General features: G+C 41.0%; 1 protein-coding gene across 9 annotated transcripts in view; it reads left to right on the forward strand.

Moving 5' to 3' along the window:
- The window catches only part of LOC131370614 (microtubule cross-linking factor 1), a 67622-nt gene that overhangs the window by 33297 nt on the left and 12818 nt on the right, over positions 1–21507 (forward strand). For 3 of the 9 annotated variants that reach the window (XR_009207445.1, XR_009207444.1, XM_058417983.1), the window contains exons 4-15: positions 1830–1889; positions 2644–4059; positions 7325–7426; positions 10249–10374; positions 11502–11732; positions 12013–12174; positions 13798–13965; positions 15000–15260; positions 15640–15803; positions 15997–16117; positions 16213–16289; positions 17170–18685. Coding sequence is in view for 7 of the 9 variants with exons in the window: in XM_058417983.1 (XP_058273966.1) it covers positions 1830–1889; positions 2644–4059; positions 7325–7426; positions 10249–10374; positions 11502–11732; positions 12013–12174; positions 13798–13965; positions 15000–15260; positions 15640–15803; positions 15997–16117; positions 16213–16289; positions 17170–18685 (4404 nt within the window). In the remaining 2 variants the exon portion in view is untranslated. The other 6 variants (XM_058417990.1, XM_058417989.1, XM_058417987.1 and 3 more) reach the window with 6 other exon arrangements.

Genomic DNA, 21507 nt, shown 5'->3' on the forward strand with positions numbered 1-21507 from the left:
TAGTAATTACACACCATGCAATAATATTAGAAATTACACATGTAATTATAACATAGTAGTAATTACACAACATGCAATTATAACATAGTAGTAATTCCACAACATGCAATTATAACATAGTAGTAATTACACAACATGTAATTAGAACATAGTAATTACACAACATGTAACGATAACATAGTAATTACAGAATGCACAATTATAACATAGTAACTACACAATATGCAATTATTACAGTAGTAATTACACAACATGCAATTAGTACATAGTAACTACACAATATGCAATTATAACATAGTAATTACACAACATGTAATGATAACATAGTAGTAATTACAGAATGCACAATTATAACAGTAGTAATTACACAACATGCAATTAGAACATAGTAGTAATTACAGGCTGCATAATTATAACAGTAGTAATATGTAGCTGTGCTCTACTCAAATGTGCTCAAGCTCTTCTGTTGTTTTCTTCCAACTCTTCTGTCTTCTGTTCTGATTTTCTTTTAAAAACTAGAATTTTTAGAATTGTTTAGCTAAAAATAGTTTAGATAGCTGAAGCAGTAATTAAGCAATATAGATTATATCGAGTTTGGAGACCCAAATCATGCCTATAGTTCAAAATCATGTAAAAACATTCTCTTGTGAAATCTGTAAAAAATCAAAACAGGACACAGCTGACAATTGTTATAGTGTGACACAGGAACTTATATTCACCCCAGCCTGTTGCAGCATAAGAAATGACATCAGTTTTTTCATGTGTTTCTCGTGTTTTGGTGCCGTATCTAGGTGGGCCACATCTCTGTCCCTTGTTTTCGTTTTCTCTGGCAAAATGTAAGATGAATAATCGCTGTGCTCTTTGCTCTTTCACACACTTTCCATCTGCCGGGTCATAAATGACTCAGGAGCTAGTAGGCATTAGCAGTGTGCTATTTAAACCCGGAATAAGCGGGTCTGGATTGAGGGTTACGTTAAACATCAGTTAGCTCTGATCAGGCGCATCAGCAAGATGGGCTTCCAAAAAAAGGCTCCAGTGCAGGAGGGAACATCAGAGAACTTTAAATAACCACAGTGGCACTAACGTTGCTTAGGAATCAGATAAACTCATTGCTCTCGCTTTCTCTCTCTCTGTCTGCATTTCTCTCTCTCTCTCTCTCTCTCTCATAATATTGTAAATTCTCAAATTGAAGCAATCAACACCTTAGCAATTTTCTTTAATAGCAGCTTTGAAAGTAGTTCTGGCTGCAATTCAGTTTCATTTTAATGCACTCATTCTAATACGTTATTGTTTCTGTAGTACAAGCTCACTCACAGGGACTTGTATGGTGGACACATCATATAATCTACGGCTAAAAATAAACATATTTGAAAATGTGCTGTTATTTAGCAAAGAAAAATGGTGATATGACGCATTCTGTAGGAAGCGTTTTATTTCACGTTTATGGCAGGAGTTTTTTTCTTTGCGGCTGTCAGATGAAGACAATTATTTGTATTAACTGTAAGCCGGTTAAAAAGTTTAACCTGTCATTCTTTAATAACATCTCACAGTAAGCTTCACCATATCAACCATCATATTTCCCCCCTTTTTGAATCCGTTTGGATCCCTGTGTAAGTCACTATAGATACTATACCATATCCAAAAAAAGGGGCATTAATATAAACCTTTCAGCTAAAATACTGTTTAAAAAATGACCGGTCAGAATGGACAGTTCAGCAACACTGTGGTGTATTACGAGATGCATTTTATGGACCAGCATTGTGTTCTAATTAAAAAATGAACACTAGAGAGGTCTTACATCTTATATCTATTTCTGCATTCTTTTTCAGATGGCAATAAGGAGACGAGGGAGTCGAGAAACATTCAAGGACAAGAAATCTCTTTCTCAGGTTTGTGTTATGAAACCACACACAGACATTTTCACATTCTAACATTCTCTTACTTTTTTTTACATACACACTATATGGACAAAGATAAAATGCTGTTATGTGTAACTGACGACCTGTATAAATGAATTATACAATAAATGTAAAACCAGTGTTTGAATGATCCTGAAACTCCCAGTGGAAGCTGATGTAACAATGATGAGAAATACTGTGCTACTTTTCTGAACAGAATGGTTTAGTCTTCAGTTTGACACCGTAGTATTATATAGTATCGATTGTCAGCTAAAAAATTAAATCGAGAAACTGACAAAGAATATTTGCACCCACGTCACTGTTATCTAGGCAGTTACGCTTTCAGTTATGCTAGACTTCTATCTTTACATGAGGGCTGGGATTTAGTTTGGATCAAACCTAGACACTCATTATATTCTGATACAGAAACTCAAACATTAAATTTAGATATAAAAACTGTAAATGTGTATTCCTTACTTACACTAACCATACCATTTCCTAATATAATAAAGGACAAAACCATCCACAGTCTGTTTTTAGAGATAAATAGGTGAGGTCTGGATAGAAGTAAGAGGTCTCTATGGTAATGTAAAAAAAAAAAAAACCCTACATTTTGTTTGTTGTCTTTTCAAAAAGCAAAATGATGCGGTAGGGTAAGATAGGAATGCATTCAATATGATATTAAATGATTGAAAATGTTAAAATACAATTCAAAATGCACGTTGATATATGTTCTCCGGTGCAGGAGGACAGTGCGGACCTGAGATGTCAGCTGCAGTTCTCTAAAGAAGAATCTGCCCTGATGCGCAAGAAGATGGCCAAGCTAGGCCGAGAGAAGGATGAGCTGGAGCAAGAGCTGCAAAAGTACAAGTCAGTGTATGGGGATGTGGACAGCCCTTTACCCCTGACCGAGGCACCGGGTGGTGGGCCGCACAGCACACGTGAAGCCGAACTCCGGCTACGTCTCAAGCTTGTAGAGGAAGAGGCCAATATTCTGGGCCGAAAGATTGTGGAGCTTGAAGTAGAGAACCGAGGCTTGCGGGCTGAGAACGAGGACCTGCGCTGCCAGTATGAGCGTGATTGCTTTGGTCGTGAACCATTCTCCAGCGTGCCTACATCTCCATTTGGGGCAGATGCTCCAGAGTCTGCCACTGAACTGCGACGCCACTTACAGTTTGTGGAGGAGGAGGCTGAGCTGCTACGGCGCTCCATTTCCGAGATCGAGGACCGCAACAAGCAGCTGACCACTGAGCTGAATCGCTTCAAATTTGGACCTTCAGATGGTGAGGCCATGGAGGTAGAAGGTGGAGGGGCTTTGGCTATGCTGAAGCCTGGAAACAATGGCGCAAGCATGTCAGTGAGTGGCATGGTGTCCCTACAGGAGGAGCTGAAAACCGCCCGGATGCAGATTAACGAACTGAGTGGGAAGGTGATGAAGCTACAATACGAGAACCGTGTTCTGATTTCAAACATGCAACGCTGTGACCTGGCTTCACATCTGGGCCTTCATTCTGCAAGTCCTCGTGATAGCGATGCCGACAGCGACGCTGGCCGCAGGGATGCAGAGGAAGATGAGACAGGGCGGCTCTTACTGCTCCACCCCAAACGAGAAGGTCCAGTGGGTGGGGAGAGCGACTCTGAGGACCTGTTTGAGAAGACAGCCACCTCAGGTTTTGGGAGTGCTGGAAAGGGGTCAGATATTGTTGAGCTTGGAGGGGTGGAGTTCATAAAGCGGAGACGGGAGGATCGCGAGATGCTTGGTGGTATTAAACGGGAGGCTGAACGGCTGGGAAAGACAGTAGAGAGGCTCATCTCAGATACAAACAGCCTGATCTGCGAGGGATGTCTTGTTGTGACCGGAGCCGACTCTGTGGGCGAGGGTTCTGACTTCAGGGGTGACGGAGACTCCACGGAACCCAAACCTGACTCTCAGTCTCAGGTGCTAGATGCCATCAATGCTCGCATGCGGACATTCCGGGCTGAGCTTTATGCCTTCATAGAGAAAGTGGACCACCTGGGCGAAGGTCTGAGGGACCGCAGCGATGATCTTTCGCCAATGCCTAATCTAACCGAGTCGAGCAGCTTTTTGTCAACCGTCACGTCCATGTCCCGTGACTCACCCATTGGAACTATGGGAAGGGACCTGTCCACAGACTTTCAGGTAGATCATATTTTACACAGTCTGTCTTCTCCCAATCCTTGCAGTGTCTCCTGTCACTGCTGCATTGAGACATGATTAAGCTCACCTTCTGCTGCTTCCTTCTTTCTAAACTTAGCAAGATGATTAAATCTCCATCATTGATAAATATATTAAACAAAATTTAACAAGCAAAACTAATCACCTAACCATGCCTGGCATGTATCCCTTAAGGAGAAATCCACGACAAACCCAAAATCTGTTCTCCAGAGATATTAGTTTTATACTATTGGGTAAAGACAGAGTGGGTGCTTCATTCATTTGATGACAGTTTGTTCATCTTAGTTTTAATATTTTTAAGGCAGTATTGTTGCTTCTAGACATACATAATGGCATGTCTAAGCATGGGAATCATTTACAGCTTGACAGCTCACAGCGCAGTTTCATTGCTTCAGTCATGGTAAGCATTTCAGCTTGCATACTCCATTTTTTTTTTTTTTTTTTTTTACTTCCTGAAATTTAAAAATGTTCATTTGCTTACTCATCTGAACTCAGACATTTTGTCAGTGAGAAACATGAGTGAGATGCGTGTTGCTTTTTTTATTTCTGACTATCTGATATACCTTATAATCTATATATACAAAAAAGAATGAATTTACCGGGAACATTCAGGATTTAGTCATAGAGGTTTTATAGGCTGTTATACCTCCACAGTGGGACAAATCTGTGCATAATTAATCCTGCACATGAACACACACTTCCCAAGTCGATTAAAGACCCTCCCAACCCCTCCACCACAAGCGATCTACACACAGTCACACCCACACCTTATAAAAACCTGAATCTCCACATATATCCACAGTTGCTCTCTTCCATTTCTCCTTGCTTGCTCACTCATAGCGGTCACTGAACTGCTGGGTCAGGGTCAGTGTCCAGAAATGAACTACAAGGGTTTGAGTGCATATTTCATCCAACATACTACAAACTACTGAAAGCTAGCACAGAAAAGTAAACTCATTTGAGTGAGAGTGCTTAGCTGTCACTTAGTAGCTGTTATCAGCTATTATTTAAAACCCAAAGCATTATCGTATCCTCTACAGTAATATATTCTATGGTTTCTGGAGTACCTCTGCTCTGAGTTTTCCCTGCTCTAATATATCCAAGCTGACTCAAGAATCACTGGTTAATTAGCCAATTAGCAGGATCAGATATCTTGCAGGCAAACCAACCAAATATGCAGTGTTTCTCCAAAACTAAGGTGTGAAGTTACAGTCATTAACCACACAGTGTTAGATTGAAGTGAAACAATTGGAAGGCAGTGTGCATGTCTTTATTTTAACTAAACCAATACAGACAAGTAGAACAGATTAGACAGATAATCAGCATGCGACAGAAACTCAGGAAACAGGGGAATTAGATATCGGTGTGTAGGCAAGACTTCTCAAAAACATGGGACAAGCAAAGGATTTTACTGACTAGAATAAAATAACAAGGGAATAAGACACAGTGGACATGTCCAAGGCAAAGCAGGAGCGAGAGACTCATTCTGAAGGAACTAGCACTGATATTACACTACATAGCTAACTAGTATTATATTTGAGTAACAACACAGACACAAGTTTTTCCTAGAGGATAAAATGTTTTAGCCTTTCAGACAGTACTTTTTAATCTAATGTTAACAAAATAAAACAGAGAGAGAGGTTAACATTTTCTTTTCAGGTTTTTGAGACCAGACAAAACAACATTAGCATCAAATTGACCCTCGGATATCAGCCACCATGTTGCACTGTTCAAATCCCGATAAATCCAAATGCCTGTGCTCTCTGAGGAAGAGGGATGGCAACATCTCTCTCTCTCTCTCTCTCTCTCTCTCTAACCAATCGTAGCCATATGTGAGCTCATGTATGTGGACAAGTGTAGATAGCGTTTTCCTCCAAGTCTGTTATGCAGCTATAATGTAGAAGGAGCAAAGCTTTGCAGAGTTGTCTTAGATGAAGCATGTGTTAGTCTTTGGTGGTAGGTGTTATTGGTTGTAGGAGTTATGTCATAGGGGAGAACTGGCTGGTGGGTGGCACCAAATTAAGGAGGAAAAAAAGAAAACGTTTAAGGTCAGGGAACCAAGCATGAGTATTAATTTATGTGTAAAAGTTATTTGCTTATTCATGGGCCCAAGTTTTGTACAAGCCCAGCTATATTTTTAGCCACTGAGTATTATTTATGGTGGTTTTTATATTGATGATTTAGGCCCTGCCGAAAAATTTACCCAAAACACAGCAACTAGTCCGTTTTTTTTAGATATCTTTAAATATATTTTGTTACATAACAGCACACTTAAACCATACACCAGTACAGGCATCACATCAAGCATGAAGCCATGACCTGTATGTTGTACATTATTGTGATGTCAGATAGAACACTAAAGATCTGTGATATCTAAGACGTTTGGCTAAGAACGGCATCTCATGTGCATGCTGCTTTTACAGGATGGCTGAAGTGCACACACAGGCACACACACTCGTGCGTGCATGTCTTAAGTGCTAAGTTTTGGTTGTTGGTTTTTTAGACTCATGTATCCCTCATTGCATGCGCTTCATAACAAGTGTTTTGCATTCTTTTTTCTCCCGGCTCCTTCTCTTTCCCTCTCTCTCTCTCTCTCTCTCTCTCACTCTCTTTCTCTTTCCCTCTCTCTCTCTCTCTCTCTCTCTCTCTCTCTCTCTCTCTCTCTTTCTTTTACTGTCTCTCTCTCTTTCTTTTATTCTCTCTCTCTCTCTCTCTCTCTCTCTCTTCCTTTCTGTCTCTCTCTCTCCTTCTTTCTTTGTGTTTCCTTAAAATGTTTCAGCCCATGATTCTGTTCATTTTCATACTCGTCCTCTTCTCGTCTCTGTCCTACACCACTATCTTCAAGTTGGTTTTCCTTTTTGCGCTTTTCTTCGTCGTGTAGCCCGCTCTGCCTGTTTCTATCTCTGTGCATCTCGTCTCGACCCATCTCCGTTCCATTATCATCTCTTACTTTATTGTGCCTGTCAGTCATTTGTCTTTATTTATTTGTCAGTTTATTTATTTTATATATAATTTAAGCAGTCCTCATTTTTTTGTACTATTATTTCAAATTCAGTGTCTTATCGTGTGAATTTTCCATTTGTTGTCATTCACCAATCAACTCCACGCACCTTCCTCCCCTCGTTACCTTCCTCTCCACTCTCCACCGCCTCACTCCTGACTCCACCACCCCTGTCCACCCGTCCTCTCCTCCTCCCTTTCCTCCCTCTCCTCCCTCCTTCACTCACAGTCCGGCCGGAGGCAGGAGTTCGAGTGGTCCCTAGGCCGGCGGAATGGCCCGGAGGAGCCTGCGCTCAGTAGATACGGCAGGCCCCACAGTGTCAGAGCCGAGGTCAGTGCCTCGTTCATCTCCCTCCTGGGCTTCAGAAAGCACTGATGAGTTTTTTTTTTATGTTTCACTTAAAAAAGATAATTCCTATAAAGTTCCTATAAGTCCTATAAAGCACATATGAGGAAAATGGGAGATTTCTCCAGAATATTGTTATGGTATCTGACTCCTAAAATCCCAGTGAATGATGCATGCCTTCTTCATTAGATTTATAGGAAAAATCCACCCTGAAATGCATGAAATCATTTTAGAATGAAATGGTTATAATGTGTTTCAGACCTGATTGGTAGGTTGGTGCTTATTATTTCTCTTGTGAGAAGAAATGCTAGTGCAGTTACAATAGTGTAGTAGCAAAAATATCAGACATAAGGGCTAGGATTCATTTTTCTCACTTACTTCCAGCAGCATTTAGTATCATTATAAGAAATCTAGTAGTGGAGACATCAGACCAAACTCATGCAGAATAGGAGAGCAACAGAAATACTTGAGTTACAAAAGGTGTTCATTTTAGTTAGGTAGAAATCTAAGAGATGATCAAGTTGAAGGACGGGTTGAAGCTTTGAAAGCTGATCAGTTTGTGCAAAGTTTACAGAGGAGAAGGTAAAAGAGCTAGACCGACTTAAAGACTAAAGCAATTTAGGTAGAGAGCAGCAGCATTATCACCACTATCAGCATGTAGATGAAGAACATTGTGGCTAATGTAGAAAACTGATAAGAGTAAAAATTCATCAAGCTCAGAAATTCATAATAAAATAGATCTTTGACATCTAAAGATTAATATGCAGGTCATTCAGGGTGGATTTTTCCTTTAATTCTATTCGATCTCTTTATAGACAGTTAAAGAGCAGCCTAGACATATTTACACTAAGAAAGGATTAAAGGTTTATACACTAAATGTCCTAAATTTCAAAGGAAAAGTCCCCACAGCGAACTGTAGCTGTGCATATGTATTGTGCATATTGTGTTTTTTTTTTCCCCCTTCTAAAGCAATTACAACGATTTACCAATGATTTACAGTGTGGATGAATGAGACTGGTGGTCACATGATCTCACGCCATTGTCCATAGCACACCTTTCTGTTTGCGAAGGTCATGCAACTCACAGCTGCTGCTCTTAATTTCAGTTCGCTTTGATTTCTCATTACTCATGCACCACTCATTTACCTCAGGTGCTCCAGATTAGCGTGTAACACATTTCTCCTGTACTTCCTCTACATGTCTTTTGAATGCTGCAAGTAGCAGGTTAATATGAGCATGAAGCCTTTGTGTGGTTAATCTGTGCTTGTTCCCAGTGACGGCTCGAACCATATAGACAGGTGGAGCAAAGCCCTTTTCCTATACATCAGCTGTTCAACAAATGCGTATATTTCAACCATCTTGAAATATTTTAAATTACGTTAAAATACTAATTGATGAATGCTTTTAAAAATAACGCTATTTTGTTGTTCCTTAAGCCGAAATTCAATTGATTGGTAATTGATTCACCTTTCTACATGTTGCTCAATCATGGGGTAGTGTATTTGAAGTCACTGCTCCGTTTAGAGTTATTATTGCACCTAGTGGTCAAAAATAGGAACTGCAAGCACTAACAGAAGCCCACTGGGGTGAAAATCACAATGCCCCATGCTCAATAGAGGAGTTAATGACAGGGTTGCCAGGGTAGATTTTTACCCTCACCATACTGGAAAAGCTACGTACCATGTGGTACATTATTTGGAAATTAAATCTAATATCTTTCGGCAATCAAAGGCAAGTGTAATAGTGTGTCTATGATTTACTGAACCAATTCTATTGTATTTCATATTACAAAAATAAAACATCTGCAGAAAGAAATAGGGGAATTATAGAGTATATAATGTATTCACATCAGAAATGCGGGTTACTTCGTTTCCTACGCAATGGTGGAGATAGCTATCTAATTCAGTAGCTATCTATTTTAATGCCTGAATATTTAAAGGTAGTTCAAGGCTGCTTATGAGATGTAGTTGAGCTGAAAATTTGATTCTTCTGTGTTTCAAAGTTACATCTAAAACCACTCAAGCGAGCTGCTAGACTGCATCTCACTTGCCTGTTACTGTAAAAAGTCAGTAAATTGTCGAAAAATGTTAAATCAAGTGTGAGCATTTCCTCGACCTAATTTGTCTAAGGCTGTTTTAATTACTAATGTTGTCCTGCTCCACCGGTCTATGGTCCCGAGCTTGCTGCTGGATTGTTCCATGAAGTGCTTCTCCAATTTCATAGAAATTTCATCGTCATTCACAGTAACTAGGTCGCTTTTTCAAAAGTAAACACTAACGCGTACAAAAAGCTAAGTCATAAAGAGGCTGAAACATCTGCACAACTTCTGGACATCCTCTAGAACAGTCACAGACAATTCACACCATCTCTTCTAGCCTGAGTGCTGGTTTCACCACATTTATGGCAGGCAAAATCAAAGCTTGTTCATGGCTATAGGAAACTGACTGGCGTTACAAATTGGCGGTTCTGCATTTCTGTTAGTGTATCTGACACTGAGGATGCTGGGAGAGTGTTATTAGGACACCAACTCCCTACAGATCCACTACTAAAAACCAGGCCACTGACTGCGCTCCTCATATTTAAATTCATGAGGAAAACTGAAAAAAACGTAAAAAGAATAGAATGTGCCTTTTTTAAGTTTGAGATATAGACTCTATATCCATTATAATAGTGCTGTAATTACTTGAAATATAATCATGATCACGCCTGCTCTATCTTCGTATATGGATGACGTACAGGCAGGGCAGTCATAGTGATATCCTTGAACCTGGTCTGAGAGCTTGTGTTCTGTGTTGCGATGACGTTCAGCTCCGGGACCCGAGCCTGTCTGAAGTGGGCACTCCTGCCCGGGAGGCACCGTTCTGTCTGGAGCTCGAGAGGAGGATGAGAGCAGGACAGGAAGAGAGAGATAACCTGCCATCCTCCATCACTCAGGTAGGAGCCACTGTCTGCATGAGTGCATGTCAGTCGTGATAAATCATCCAGCGGAGGGTCATTACAACAGCTTCATGTTCAGCTAAAGGCATTATTCTATCTGCTTGTGTCACTTTCGATAAAGCACAGTGTATATATATTTTAAAAATCACTATATTAGGAATACCAGTATACCTAAATGTTCACGCAATTATTTAATCAGCCAATCATGTGGCAGCAGTGCAATGCTATGCAGTTTCCGGTAATCTTCATATAGATTCACTGAAAAAGGACAGTCGAAGACCAGTTTGGTGTCCAGTTTGGTGAGTCTGTGCCCATTACAGTGTTTTTGGCTGACAGGAGTGGACTATGATGTCATCTCCTGCTGTTTCAGCTCATAAGGTTTAATGTGTTATGTGTTCAGAGATGCTTTTCTGATCACCACATTTGTCAGAAGTGATTATTTGACTTACTATTTCCTCACTATTGGCTTGAACCAATCCAAGGCCATTTTTCTCTGACCTCTCTCATCAGCCAGATGTTTTCAGTCTAATACGTCATACAATACAGAATAAGGTCGGACTAAATCTCAGTAATCTACACTGTATTGTATCCCTCTTTGCATCCTGCATCCTTTTCTAAGACAGGCCTTAAAATTGTGAAGATGATATGGATGAGTCCACACTTTTTTATATGGCTGTAAGAATAAGAATCCTTTTCAAAATCCCTTGAGAGCCAGGTGAACCTGTGATGAATGGATCTGTCTCATACTCCTGTATAAACGTTGCCCCTCATACACAAGCTGAACACAAGCCACAAAATGTATTTTCCCTTATAAGTCTATAGGCAAGCTGGATCACAATTAAATACTCTAAGCCTATTTAGTATTTTCCTTGACGTTCACATGACCAATTTTACAATTTTTAAAAAATTGACATGTAATTTTAAAGGAATGAAGCAGACGTATTCACCACAATTTTGTAATTCTTTTACTCAGACAAAGAAACATTTAAATCCCAATGCACATCAGTTTAGTTTCCAACAGTGGCATATTAACATTTCCTGATCCCTAATCATTTAGTTTTTATCTTTTTAATGGCCCTTTTTTCCTGCATTATAATGCATTTTCTGTTCCACTGCCCTTACAGGAGGAGGAGCTGAGACATCTGGAGGCACGTCGAGGTCTGGAGCTGCAGGGTCTGCAGTCGCACGAGTCCGCATGGCCACAGGAAAGAGCTCTACTGCAGCAGGAAGTGCGTCTGTTCAGGCAGAATGCAATCATTGTCTACATGAAGCTGCGATGGATCCTCATGCACTGGAGGCTCGGGCGCAGGACTGACGCAGCCGAGGAGGGAGCCGAGGTCAGGCTGAACAAGGACGTATGTGGATGTTTGAATTACAGAATGATGACAGTGAATAGGAAAATCCTGTGAGCTCATGGAAAGTAAATCAGAACAGATGATGACTAATTGTGTTGCAGAATTGCACAGCGTAATGTGACGCTCAAAAACAGATCACTCCATTTAATCTATGTAATACAATTTTAAATTAAGCACAAAAGAGTCATTTGGTCTTCCAGCCATTATTAGTAGCTGTTCATAATAAAGTACATTATGCGATCACTCAAATGCTGTCACTGTGTTTGCTCTGTATGTTCAGTATGAACGGTTGGAAAGCATCCCAGAGGCTGGAACGGTCCGGGAACGTTTGGAGGAAGACATAGAGCGGGAGGACAAAGTGTGTCCCCAGGCATTGTGGGGAGACGTCCCTGACCCTGGACCACTCTTACTGTCCCCAGATAAACACCACTATCAAAAACAGGTAAAAACATACAGCAGGGACACATGACATAAAGCAGTCTACCTCACTGTACCTGACTGAATTTCACGGTTTTCCTGGGCTGAATGTTGCAATACAAAAGGTGTAACCATCAATCTGTCAAAGGTTATGGCCTCCAGTGCCATAACATTGAAGAATGATTTAGAACACTACACTGGAGGGCTTCGGTACAACGTGACGCATATTATGTTAAATCACTAAAAGGGGAATGTGTTCGAACCAGTTTTAGCAATGAATATTTTCCAGGTAAATAAAAGCAGCTAAACATTCCCTCCACGACTTATCATTTTTGCCAATTCCAGAGTTTCCAATTATATTCCTATAAAATCAAGGGAGAGTGATACCTGGTTAACATATTTGATTTACGTCATCTATAAACTGTCATACATACTGTGAGTAAGCTTTAGTCAATTCCTCATCACTCTTAACTCCTTCAGTTTCCATGGTTATGATATTGTACATTTGGAGACAATTATTTGTTATGGGAGAGATTTTTATCCTCATATACTATAACTATAATAGTAGTAGGTTATGGATAAAAGCTGAATAATGATATTTAAAACTGAATTAAATAAGGAGAAGAGATGTCTGAGCTCTGAATGAATTTGTTTTATCCTCCTGCAGGAATCATGCATTTACTTGTACGTGTATTTTATGCATGTTTTATGTAAATGAGTATTTTAAGGAAAACCGTGTGGGCTAGGCTAACCTCTGCTAAATCATAGTATCTGTCTTCTTTAGTAAGTACAGCTTCCTAGTGAGTATGTGTCAAAGATTTGCCTTCACATTGTATTTGGGTGTCCTCTTTGGCACTCCGAGCGCACGAAAGTGAATGGTTAATGGAGTGAGTCAGAGCTATCTGTGTGGGATTAGAGTGGTGTTAATTAAAACCTCAGGAGACGTACAGTTAGAAACTGTATTCTGCATAATCTCTCACACGTTTTCTGGCTTCGAAAGCTTGCAAGCTGAGTAGGAAAGCGCATAGTTCAGTCAGTGATTAGTCATTCCATCATTTGAAGACGCCCTTATCCAGAGCGACTAACATTTATCTCATTTATTCTACTGAGCAGTTAAGGGTTAAGGGCCTTGCTCAAGTGGCAGCTTGCTGGTGCTGGGATTCAAACTCATGACCCTTCTAGCTGTAGCCCAACACCTTAAACACTGAGCTACCACTTCCCATTTGCCTCACGTGCCTCACCTGAAAACCTAAAACCAAACTTGACTGACAGGACAAGTGAAGAAAGTTGACTGCTTATTAAAGCATGCTTTTTCTTTCAACAAGGAAGGAAATACTCTCAAGCACAAATGTGACATGTAATAACAAACATTATAGACTATTGTGTACAAATGAACTGAATACAAATGGGATGAATACAGTGATGCAGACAGTAACGAAGCCAACTCCAGGATCCTTGGTTCTTTCCCTGATCTCATGTTACAGTGTGGAGTTCTGCATTTACTCACCAGGTTCTCAAGTTTCCTCACACCACCCAAAATCTACAGTAAATGACTAAGGATAACATTATTCTAGTACCTTATGTTAGTAATGCTGGTGTCTCTTCATCTTTCTCTCTCTCTCTCTCTCTCTCTCTCTCTCTCTCTCAGGTGGGTGACAGTAGACGGGTTCTTCATGCCCTGCGTTCTCTGCTGGAGGAGTTGAGGGCGGAGCTACGGGAGGAGGCTCAGAGATGCTGTCAGTTGCAGCAGACGCTAGCCAATGAGAGAGCAGCATGGGAGATACAGCGTGCTGAGATGAGGAGTCACATTGCTCAGGTAATGACACAATTACGACAAACATCAGGACCACACACACGAATATGAACTAACGATATGACATAGGCTTAGATGGGAAATAGAAGCACAGATATATTTGAGATGAACAAAGGTATGACACACACCTGGGTTAAGGATGTTTGGGTATGAACATGAAATATGACTCTCTAATGTTCAATTTTATTTTACATTTGAATTTTTTTATAAGCTTTTGGCCATTAACAGTAAAATGTTCATTTATGAATAGCTAAATATATTTAAAAGGCTTGGCTCACAAACCAAGTCACAGCCTTAATACTCTTTTGGCCTCTGGTCATTATAGGTTTCTTGGTGTGTGTGTGTGTCTTTCTTTCTTTCTTTCTTTCTTTCTTTCTTTCTTTCTTTCTTTCTTTCTTTCTTTCTTTCTTTCTTTTAAACAAAAATAAAACTTATTTGCAGTTAAAAGGACAGATTCAGCCATGTGTGTCCTTTCTACTAGTTAGTGACATCATACAATGACATGCAAGGTGTTTGCAAAGATTAGAAAAAATAAGCACTCAGGTTAAGAACATGTCTGGATTTGTTTTGAAGTATGAAATGAGAAACAGTTCATGGTTGTTTCATGATTTGCATCAAAATGTCCTATAAATCAATCATATGCTAGATATTTATTGGATTTTAAGATGAGATTAACAAGGTATTTATTATTATTCAGTTATTTATCTTACAGCATAAACATATTTAAGCACAAAGCATTGGACTTGTTCACTGATGTGAGGTTGCCATTAATTTCTCACTGTTAAACATGTGACTATTTTCTCTCGGCTAAAGGTCTCTAACTGGATTAACAGGCAAAGTACCAAATAACTTCATGGATAAGTCCAGGCAAAAATAAATAAGGCTTAATCTTTAGTGAAAGTTAAAGATTTTTGTCACATATTCAGTTGACCTCTATAGCTGTATAATTAAAATTATAATGATAGATGATTATAAACTGGGACTTTTTTTGTATCGTCTTGTGTGTTCCTCCATCTCCAACCCATTTACCTCCTCAGTTGGAGGAGTCAAGAGGAGAAGCGTTAGTAGGAGGAACGGACTCTCTGTGGCAGGAGAGAGAGAGGGAGCAGGAGAGGGAGCGTGAGGAGCAGAAGAGACTTCTGGCTGATAGCCACAGTGTGGCTCTGGAGCTGCGCTGGAAGCTGCGGCACGGCGAGCGACGATGGACCAGAGAGAGGAGCGAACTCCTCGAGAACTTCGAGAGAGAGCGACAGGAGCGAGACCGCAACGTACAAGACCTCCGCCGCAAGATGGAGAAGGTCAGTGGTCAGAAGTCACACTGAGGAATGTGAGGTACAGTGTGAGAACAAAACTATAACAGGAGTCAGTTAACATGCAGATATAATTATCACAGGCTTATCTATTATCCAGAGGCACACAAGGTCAAAAACGTTTGAAAAACTCGAATTATAAAGATGACATAAAAAAAGGTTAGATATAAAATTTAACACAAAATCCAGAAAATGATGGACAAGAAGGAAATAAAATTTCAGAAGAAGGAAATTTCACCTTTTTCTAAAAATGTTATTACACAAATGTTTAAATCTGGCAACCTTCTATAATTCCACAAATGTGCAAATCTGAACTCTTCTTTGCTTTTTCTCATCTTTTTTGCCCAACATTTCTTCTCACCTGTAGATGCAGCGGGAAATACCTCTCCGTCCCCCTGAAGGAGGGACACCACGTGTCTTCTCCCCTCAGGACAGTCCCTGTAAAGCCCCTAGATCTCCACGCTCCCCTCGTGGAGCTCCATGTGCAGTGTCTCGTTCCCACTCAGACTCGGAGGCCACACTGGAAGAGAAGTACACACTTTATAATATTTTCCTTACACAGACCTAGATATAGTACGTCACACCTTATGTTGACTTTGTATGTTAGAAACTTATTGTAGAAAAGAGTCTCGTAGAAAAGATTTGCTGTTGTAGAATTTATACTGAGCGTATGATTAGTTATACAAAAGTTAAGCTATGGATTATTTTTGTTTTACTCTGTAAGAAGAGCACGGCCCAGTGAGAGCCTCTTTTTGGATGCTCTGTCTCTGGATCCACCGAACGAGGCCGAGGTTCCTCCGTCATCCAGGCTGGACAGTGAGAAGAGGTTCCCCTGTCTCAATCAAGTAAGACATGACCATAGATCCTTGCTGGCTGCATCAGTAATAAGCATTCTTGTGTGTACATGTAAGTAAACATGGGTTTTGTGTGTGTGTTACAGGCACTAAACGAGATTTCAGAAAGAGCAGATCCTGTACTGTATCCTGAGGAAGATATGACCAGTGGAAGCCTCCTAAGGTACCTGTGAATGGATGTGGAGTGGATGTTGCTATAGCACTGATGAATAGTTGTCTGTTCAAAGTCCTTATTAGGATGATAATTCATATGTCTGTGTGCAATCTGTACAGAAGCCCGAGTCTACACAGACCACAGTCAGACCACACAGCATTTTTCCAATCTTTAACTTGCCAAATTCATTTGGCCAGTGCTCACTGTAGCCTCAGATTTCTTGCTGACGGGACTGAAACCCGACGAAGTCCTCTGCTGTTGTACATTCTGAGATACTTTTCTGCTCACCATGGTTGTTATCATACTTTCCTTTCAGCTCAAACCAGTCTGGTCGTTCTCTTCTGACCTCTGGCATGAGCATAGCATTTCTGTCCACAGAACTGACGCTAATAGGTTGTTATTTTCCTCACACCATTATGTAAGGATGTTGTACGTGAAAATGCCAGATGACCAATTTTTAGAAATACTCAAACCAGTCTATCTGCACTAACACTCAGGCCAACCTAAGAGTCACTAATATCATATTTTTTCCCCATTCTGAAGTTTAATATGAACATTAACTTTTATGCATTGTGCTGCTTTCACATGACTGGCTGTTTGGATAAATGCATTACTGAGCACCTATAGGTCTTTCTAATAAAGTGGCCTTGTGTATAGTATGTAGTTTTAATTCTGTAGGTTTTCTTTCATCTGTAATTCATCACCCAGACTCAAACAATGTGAAACTCCTTCTTTCATTTGTCCGTGTGGTTGGCAACACAGCAACCTTCTGTACACTGGTTTTAATAAATGTTGCCATCTTATGCTCATAGGCTATTTTAACATATTACATTAAAGTGATGTAGTATGTTTGCGAGTAGCTGATGTAACCTTGTACCTGTTTCCACAGGGCCAAATCAGTCTGCTCTATGAATGACTTCCTGCGTTTGATGGACAGCTCCCCCTTCCTGCCAGACAAGAGCAAATCAGGTGAATGTGGGCAGGATGATGTGACTCCACCCCTGTCTCCTGATGACCTCAAATATATTGAGGAGTTTAATAGCAAGGGCTGGGATCTCTCCAAATCCCCACTGTCTTCCTGCCCAATTCCAGGCCCTGTGCTGCCCCCACAGGTAGTGGAGGCATGGGTAGAACGGGCAGATACCCACAGACCTGTCCCATCTTCATCAGAAACGTTTCAGCCAGCCGCATGGTACTTGACCACCAGTGCCACACTAACTACCAATACCACAAGCAGCCTGGAGCAATGTCAGCGTCTGGCTGCAAGAGGCTCCCCAGTGCCTGACCACTTTGGTGTGCGTGTCCTCCACAGCCCTACTAGGGCAGAGAGGTTGAACCAAGGACCATCAGATCAGGAGTACGCCTTTTCCAGGGTGAGCAATGAAAGCGAAGGGGAGGACATTTTTGGAGGAAGGTGGTCACATGAACTGAGACATTTAGAAGGTGGCGAGCATGCAACTCTGTGCACGGCAATGGGTTACACATCCTCACTTGAGCTAGAACTGTCTCGGAATCTCAGTGATGACATGAAGGAAGTGGCGTTTTCTGTCCGGAATGCCATCCGCTCCAGCACAGTGACCGGAAGCAGTCCTGCAGAACGTCAAATGCGTGATGTAGCATGCCAGACCAACGGCTCAACAACACGTGGAACTCAAACCACACAAGGTGTGAATGTGGCACTGCAGACACTCGTCAGTAGCCCTCGCCGCTGCCTCACTCCTGTTTCATCTCCCTCACGTAGCCTCAGGAAGGCACAGTACTCACCTGCCACACAGGCCAAGTTTGAACGGTCATGCTGCTCACCAAAATACGGATCACCCAAGCTCCAGCGCAAGCCCTCGTGTACCAATTCCACACAAGGCAAATCTGAACCCCCTGCCAATGCATCTAGAGCTCCAACACCCACTTCTCAGTCTTTGAAGGGCAACAGTGAATCAGCATGGGCGCGTTCCACCACCACCCGAGACAGCCCCGTCCACACCACCATCAACGACGGTCTCTCCAGCCTCTTCAACATCATCGATCATACCCCAATAACCTATGACCAAGCTCAGAAGTTCAATAAGTCACCCAGCCGCTCCAGGCCCACTGAAAGCGGGTCTGCAGGTGTTTCAGACCCTAAAGCAGGCAATCTCGGAGCACCACAGGACCCAGCCAGGCCGTCCAGGGGTCGTTCACCCAGCCCTATCCAGCTCATAGTGGAATTACAGGGTGAGAAGAACCCAGAAACGATTAGCATCAGGCAGGACTTGTCAGCTCCACCTGGTTACACGATAGCAGAGAACGCAGCACGGATTCTGAATAAGAAACTGTTGGAGCAGGGCTTCAGGGAGGAGAAGAAACAAGGTACAGCCACGGCAGCACAGAGCAAAACAGGAGAAGTGGACAAACCTGGATGTATTGAGGTAAACGTGGAACATACTTAAACATACGAATATATATTGTCTTATTCTTCCTTTGTTCTATACATACAGCAGGAAGTTAGGAATTCTAAAGCACTGTACATCTGAAAATGTAGCTAAGCTAGTGTCTGGTTTGGTCTCATCATGCAGACGGTGCACACTGAGAGTATTTAATTAATCAATACTGCATGCCTTTGTGTGCCTCTGGCTAAAAAGCATGGGACAGAGATGCTGTGCTGCAGCTTATTAATTAACAAAATCTGCTGCTTACTGTTTTCTTGCTACAGACTCGTGCTCAGCTCCACACAGTTGCACAGTTTTTGTAGCTACTGTCTACTGTTAGCGTTGATGGTTAAAATACTGTCCATTTGGATGACTAACACACTGAGTGAATGTAAGAAATCTGTCAAAAACGCCGTATGCTAACAGCAATTATGAAGCTCAAGCCTTTGCCGGGATCACACAAATGTACAGTTTAATTCTAAAAATAAAATTGTACAGTTTATAAATCGAACATTTTAATTAAACGATTGAAAAAAGCAGGTGATATCCAGTGGAGGTCTCGGTTTTATTTTTAGATATGGATACTCTGTCAGTGTGCTACATGTCAGTTTTATCCAAATAGTTGCACGAGTCATATGCTTTGAGCCAAATTTAGAGGGAAATGCAGCCACACGTGCTAAAGTGCTGAAAGCTTGTCTAAGAAAAAGGAGGAAAGCAGATGTTGCTAATCAGTGATTAGAAGAGCAAGGAAATAAAGCACATGTTCACTTTATTTGCCTGGATTAAGCTAGTAGATAATGATATCCTCCATACCACCACGAAAGCAACATGTATGTTTGCTGTACGGTAAAACATGTAGAATTTATAATACTGTGGTATACACAATACTCAGTATGTTTCTTCTCTGAATGGACAGTGAGGATGGTCATGCCAAAACCCCGCCTCACCCCTTTTACAGGTCTCACAGCAAGAGGAGTGGACTTCCTGTAGCCTGCAGTGATGTTTCTCATGGAGCCTTATCACGCAGGCTGTTTTTCTTTTTTTTTTTTTTTTTTGCCAACATCTCCTGTATCTTGTGAGATTGTATTTTTGTTCTGATTAGTGTTTTGCCCTGTCTCCCTCTCCGGACTGTCTCCAGAACCACACTGTCTTACTCACTGCTCCCTGGGGACTATAATGCTGCTCGCACACACGAGCTGTCCTGTAAGTTCCACTTCTATGACGTTTAACCTCAGAGCGACCTCACCGTGTCGTGTCCGACTGTGTTTTATGGATCTCTATAGCACTGCATGCCACATCATTCTCACAAAGACACGAAGGTTTCGGCCGTCAGGTGTTGTGGGTTAAATGGTGTGTGTTATTTTTGCCTCACTTTTCAACGTTGTGGTGTAGGTGTGAGCATGCGTATCATCGTCTGATTAATTAATTCCATCAGTAACTAAAAAGGTTCATCTAAAAAGCTAGTAGAGTATAGATGTTTATATCTCAAGAATAAAGCTCCCCTAATCTCATGAGTAAACTTAGGTGACATGGATGCCACTCAATGGCACTTATACAATACATACATCCCAGGCACACTGCTAGCTTTTTGGATGTTGTGGATATTTTCATAGGCAATTAAAATGACCCCATTGTGTTTCCACTAGGTTCTGCTATGCGTCTTGTGTGTATGATGTCGTCCTCCTCCATTTCTATGCTCTCCTTACCTCTTTTACAGTTCTTTCACTGGAGGCCATATTAAGAGGCGAACTATTTCCATGCCTACATAAATGACCTCCTCGAAGACTAAACACTAACAAATTTTGCCCTTTTCTTTTCTTTTCCTGCTCTCCATGGTGTGTTAACAGACAGTTAAACTGTGTCAGTCATGGCTGCATGCTAATAACAGATTCAGGGAAAGAAAGATTAGACTAGCATGAGTTCCATACCGATCCAAACTAGCTGACTAGCAAAAGCATCCTAATTTTGCTGGTGCTGCTAGCATGGTTATTAAGGACGTTTATACTGTAAGTAGGGCATTTATTGCAAGTAGCAGACTGACAGCTTGCTAAATCACAATTTAACTCACTTTTTATCACTCTTGGGAGACTGTAATTAGTTGACTATAGTGAGCTTTATAACTTGTAGTGTTCATTAGCAAGTGCTATGGTGCATCCGTTTAGTATCAGAACTAAAATCGCCTCCTGTAATTTTCGTGCCATGAATCTAGAATAAATCAATGCTTTTATGATCCAAGACACTATTGAAAACACTCTCTAAAAAAATTATACGATCTCTGAAGCACAATTTGATAATAGTCTCATCCTTAATAAACTAGCTAGCTAGCTAGTTTCTAATAAACTCACATTTCACAGCTCAGAGACCAAATTTAGGTGGATTCCAGCATCCATGACTCGATCTACATTGTGATATTCGTAGTAATTTATTCAAACGAGTTAGTCCCTTCTTGCTAATTGCTAGCATCTGTTTGTCCCAAGTAGACACAAGGATTTTTCAATACCCGGCAGTTTGCAGCTATTAATCAGTAGCCAAACTTTTTAAAAATAGATAATAACAATACAAACTGTGTTTTTTCTAACTTAAGTTAGACAGGTTTTGCAGCTAAGAGTCCTGCCATCCAAACTAAACACGAATGTACATAATTTGTAATGATTTTAATGTATGAAGAATGATGACTAAAGTGCCTTCCAGAATTATTCGCACCCTTCATGAAAATGAACTAAAATACACCGATCAGGCATAACATTATGAGCACTGACAGGTGAAGTGAATAAGACTGATTGATTATCTCCTCATCATGGCACCTGTTAGTGGGTGGGATA

The sequence above is a fragment of the Hemibagrus wyckioides genome, linkage group LG20 (assembly GCF_019097595.1).
Source record: "Hemibagrus wyckioides isolate EC202008001 linkage group LG20, SWU_Hwy_1.0, whole genome shotgun sequence".
NCBI lineage: Eukaryota > Metazoa > Chordata > Actinopteri > Siluriformes > Bagridae > Hemibagrus > Hemibagrus wyckioides.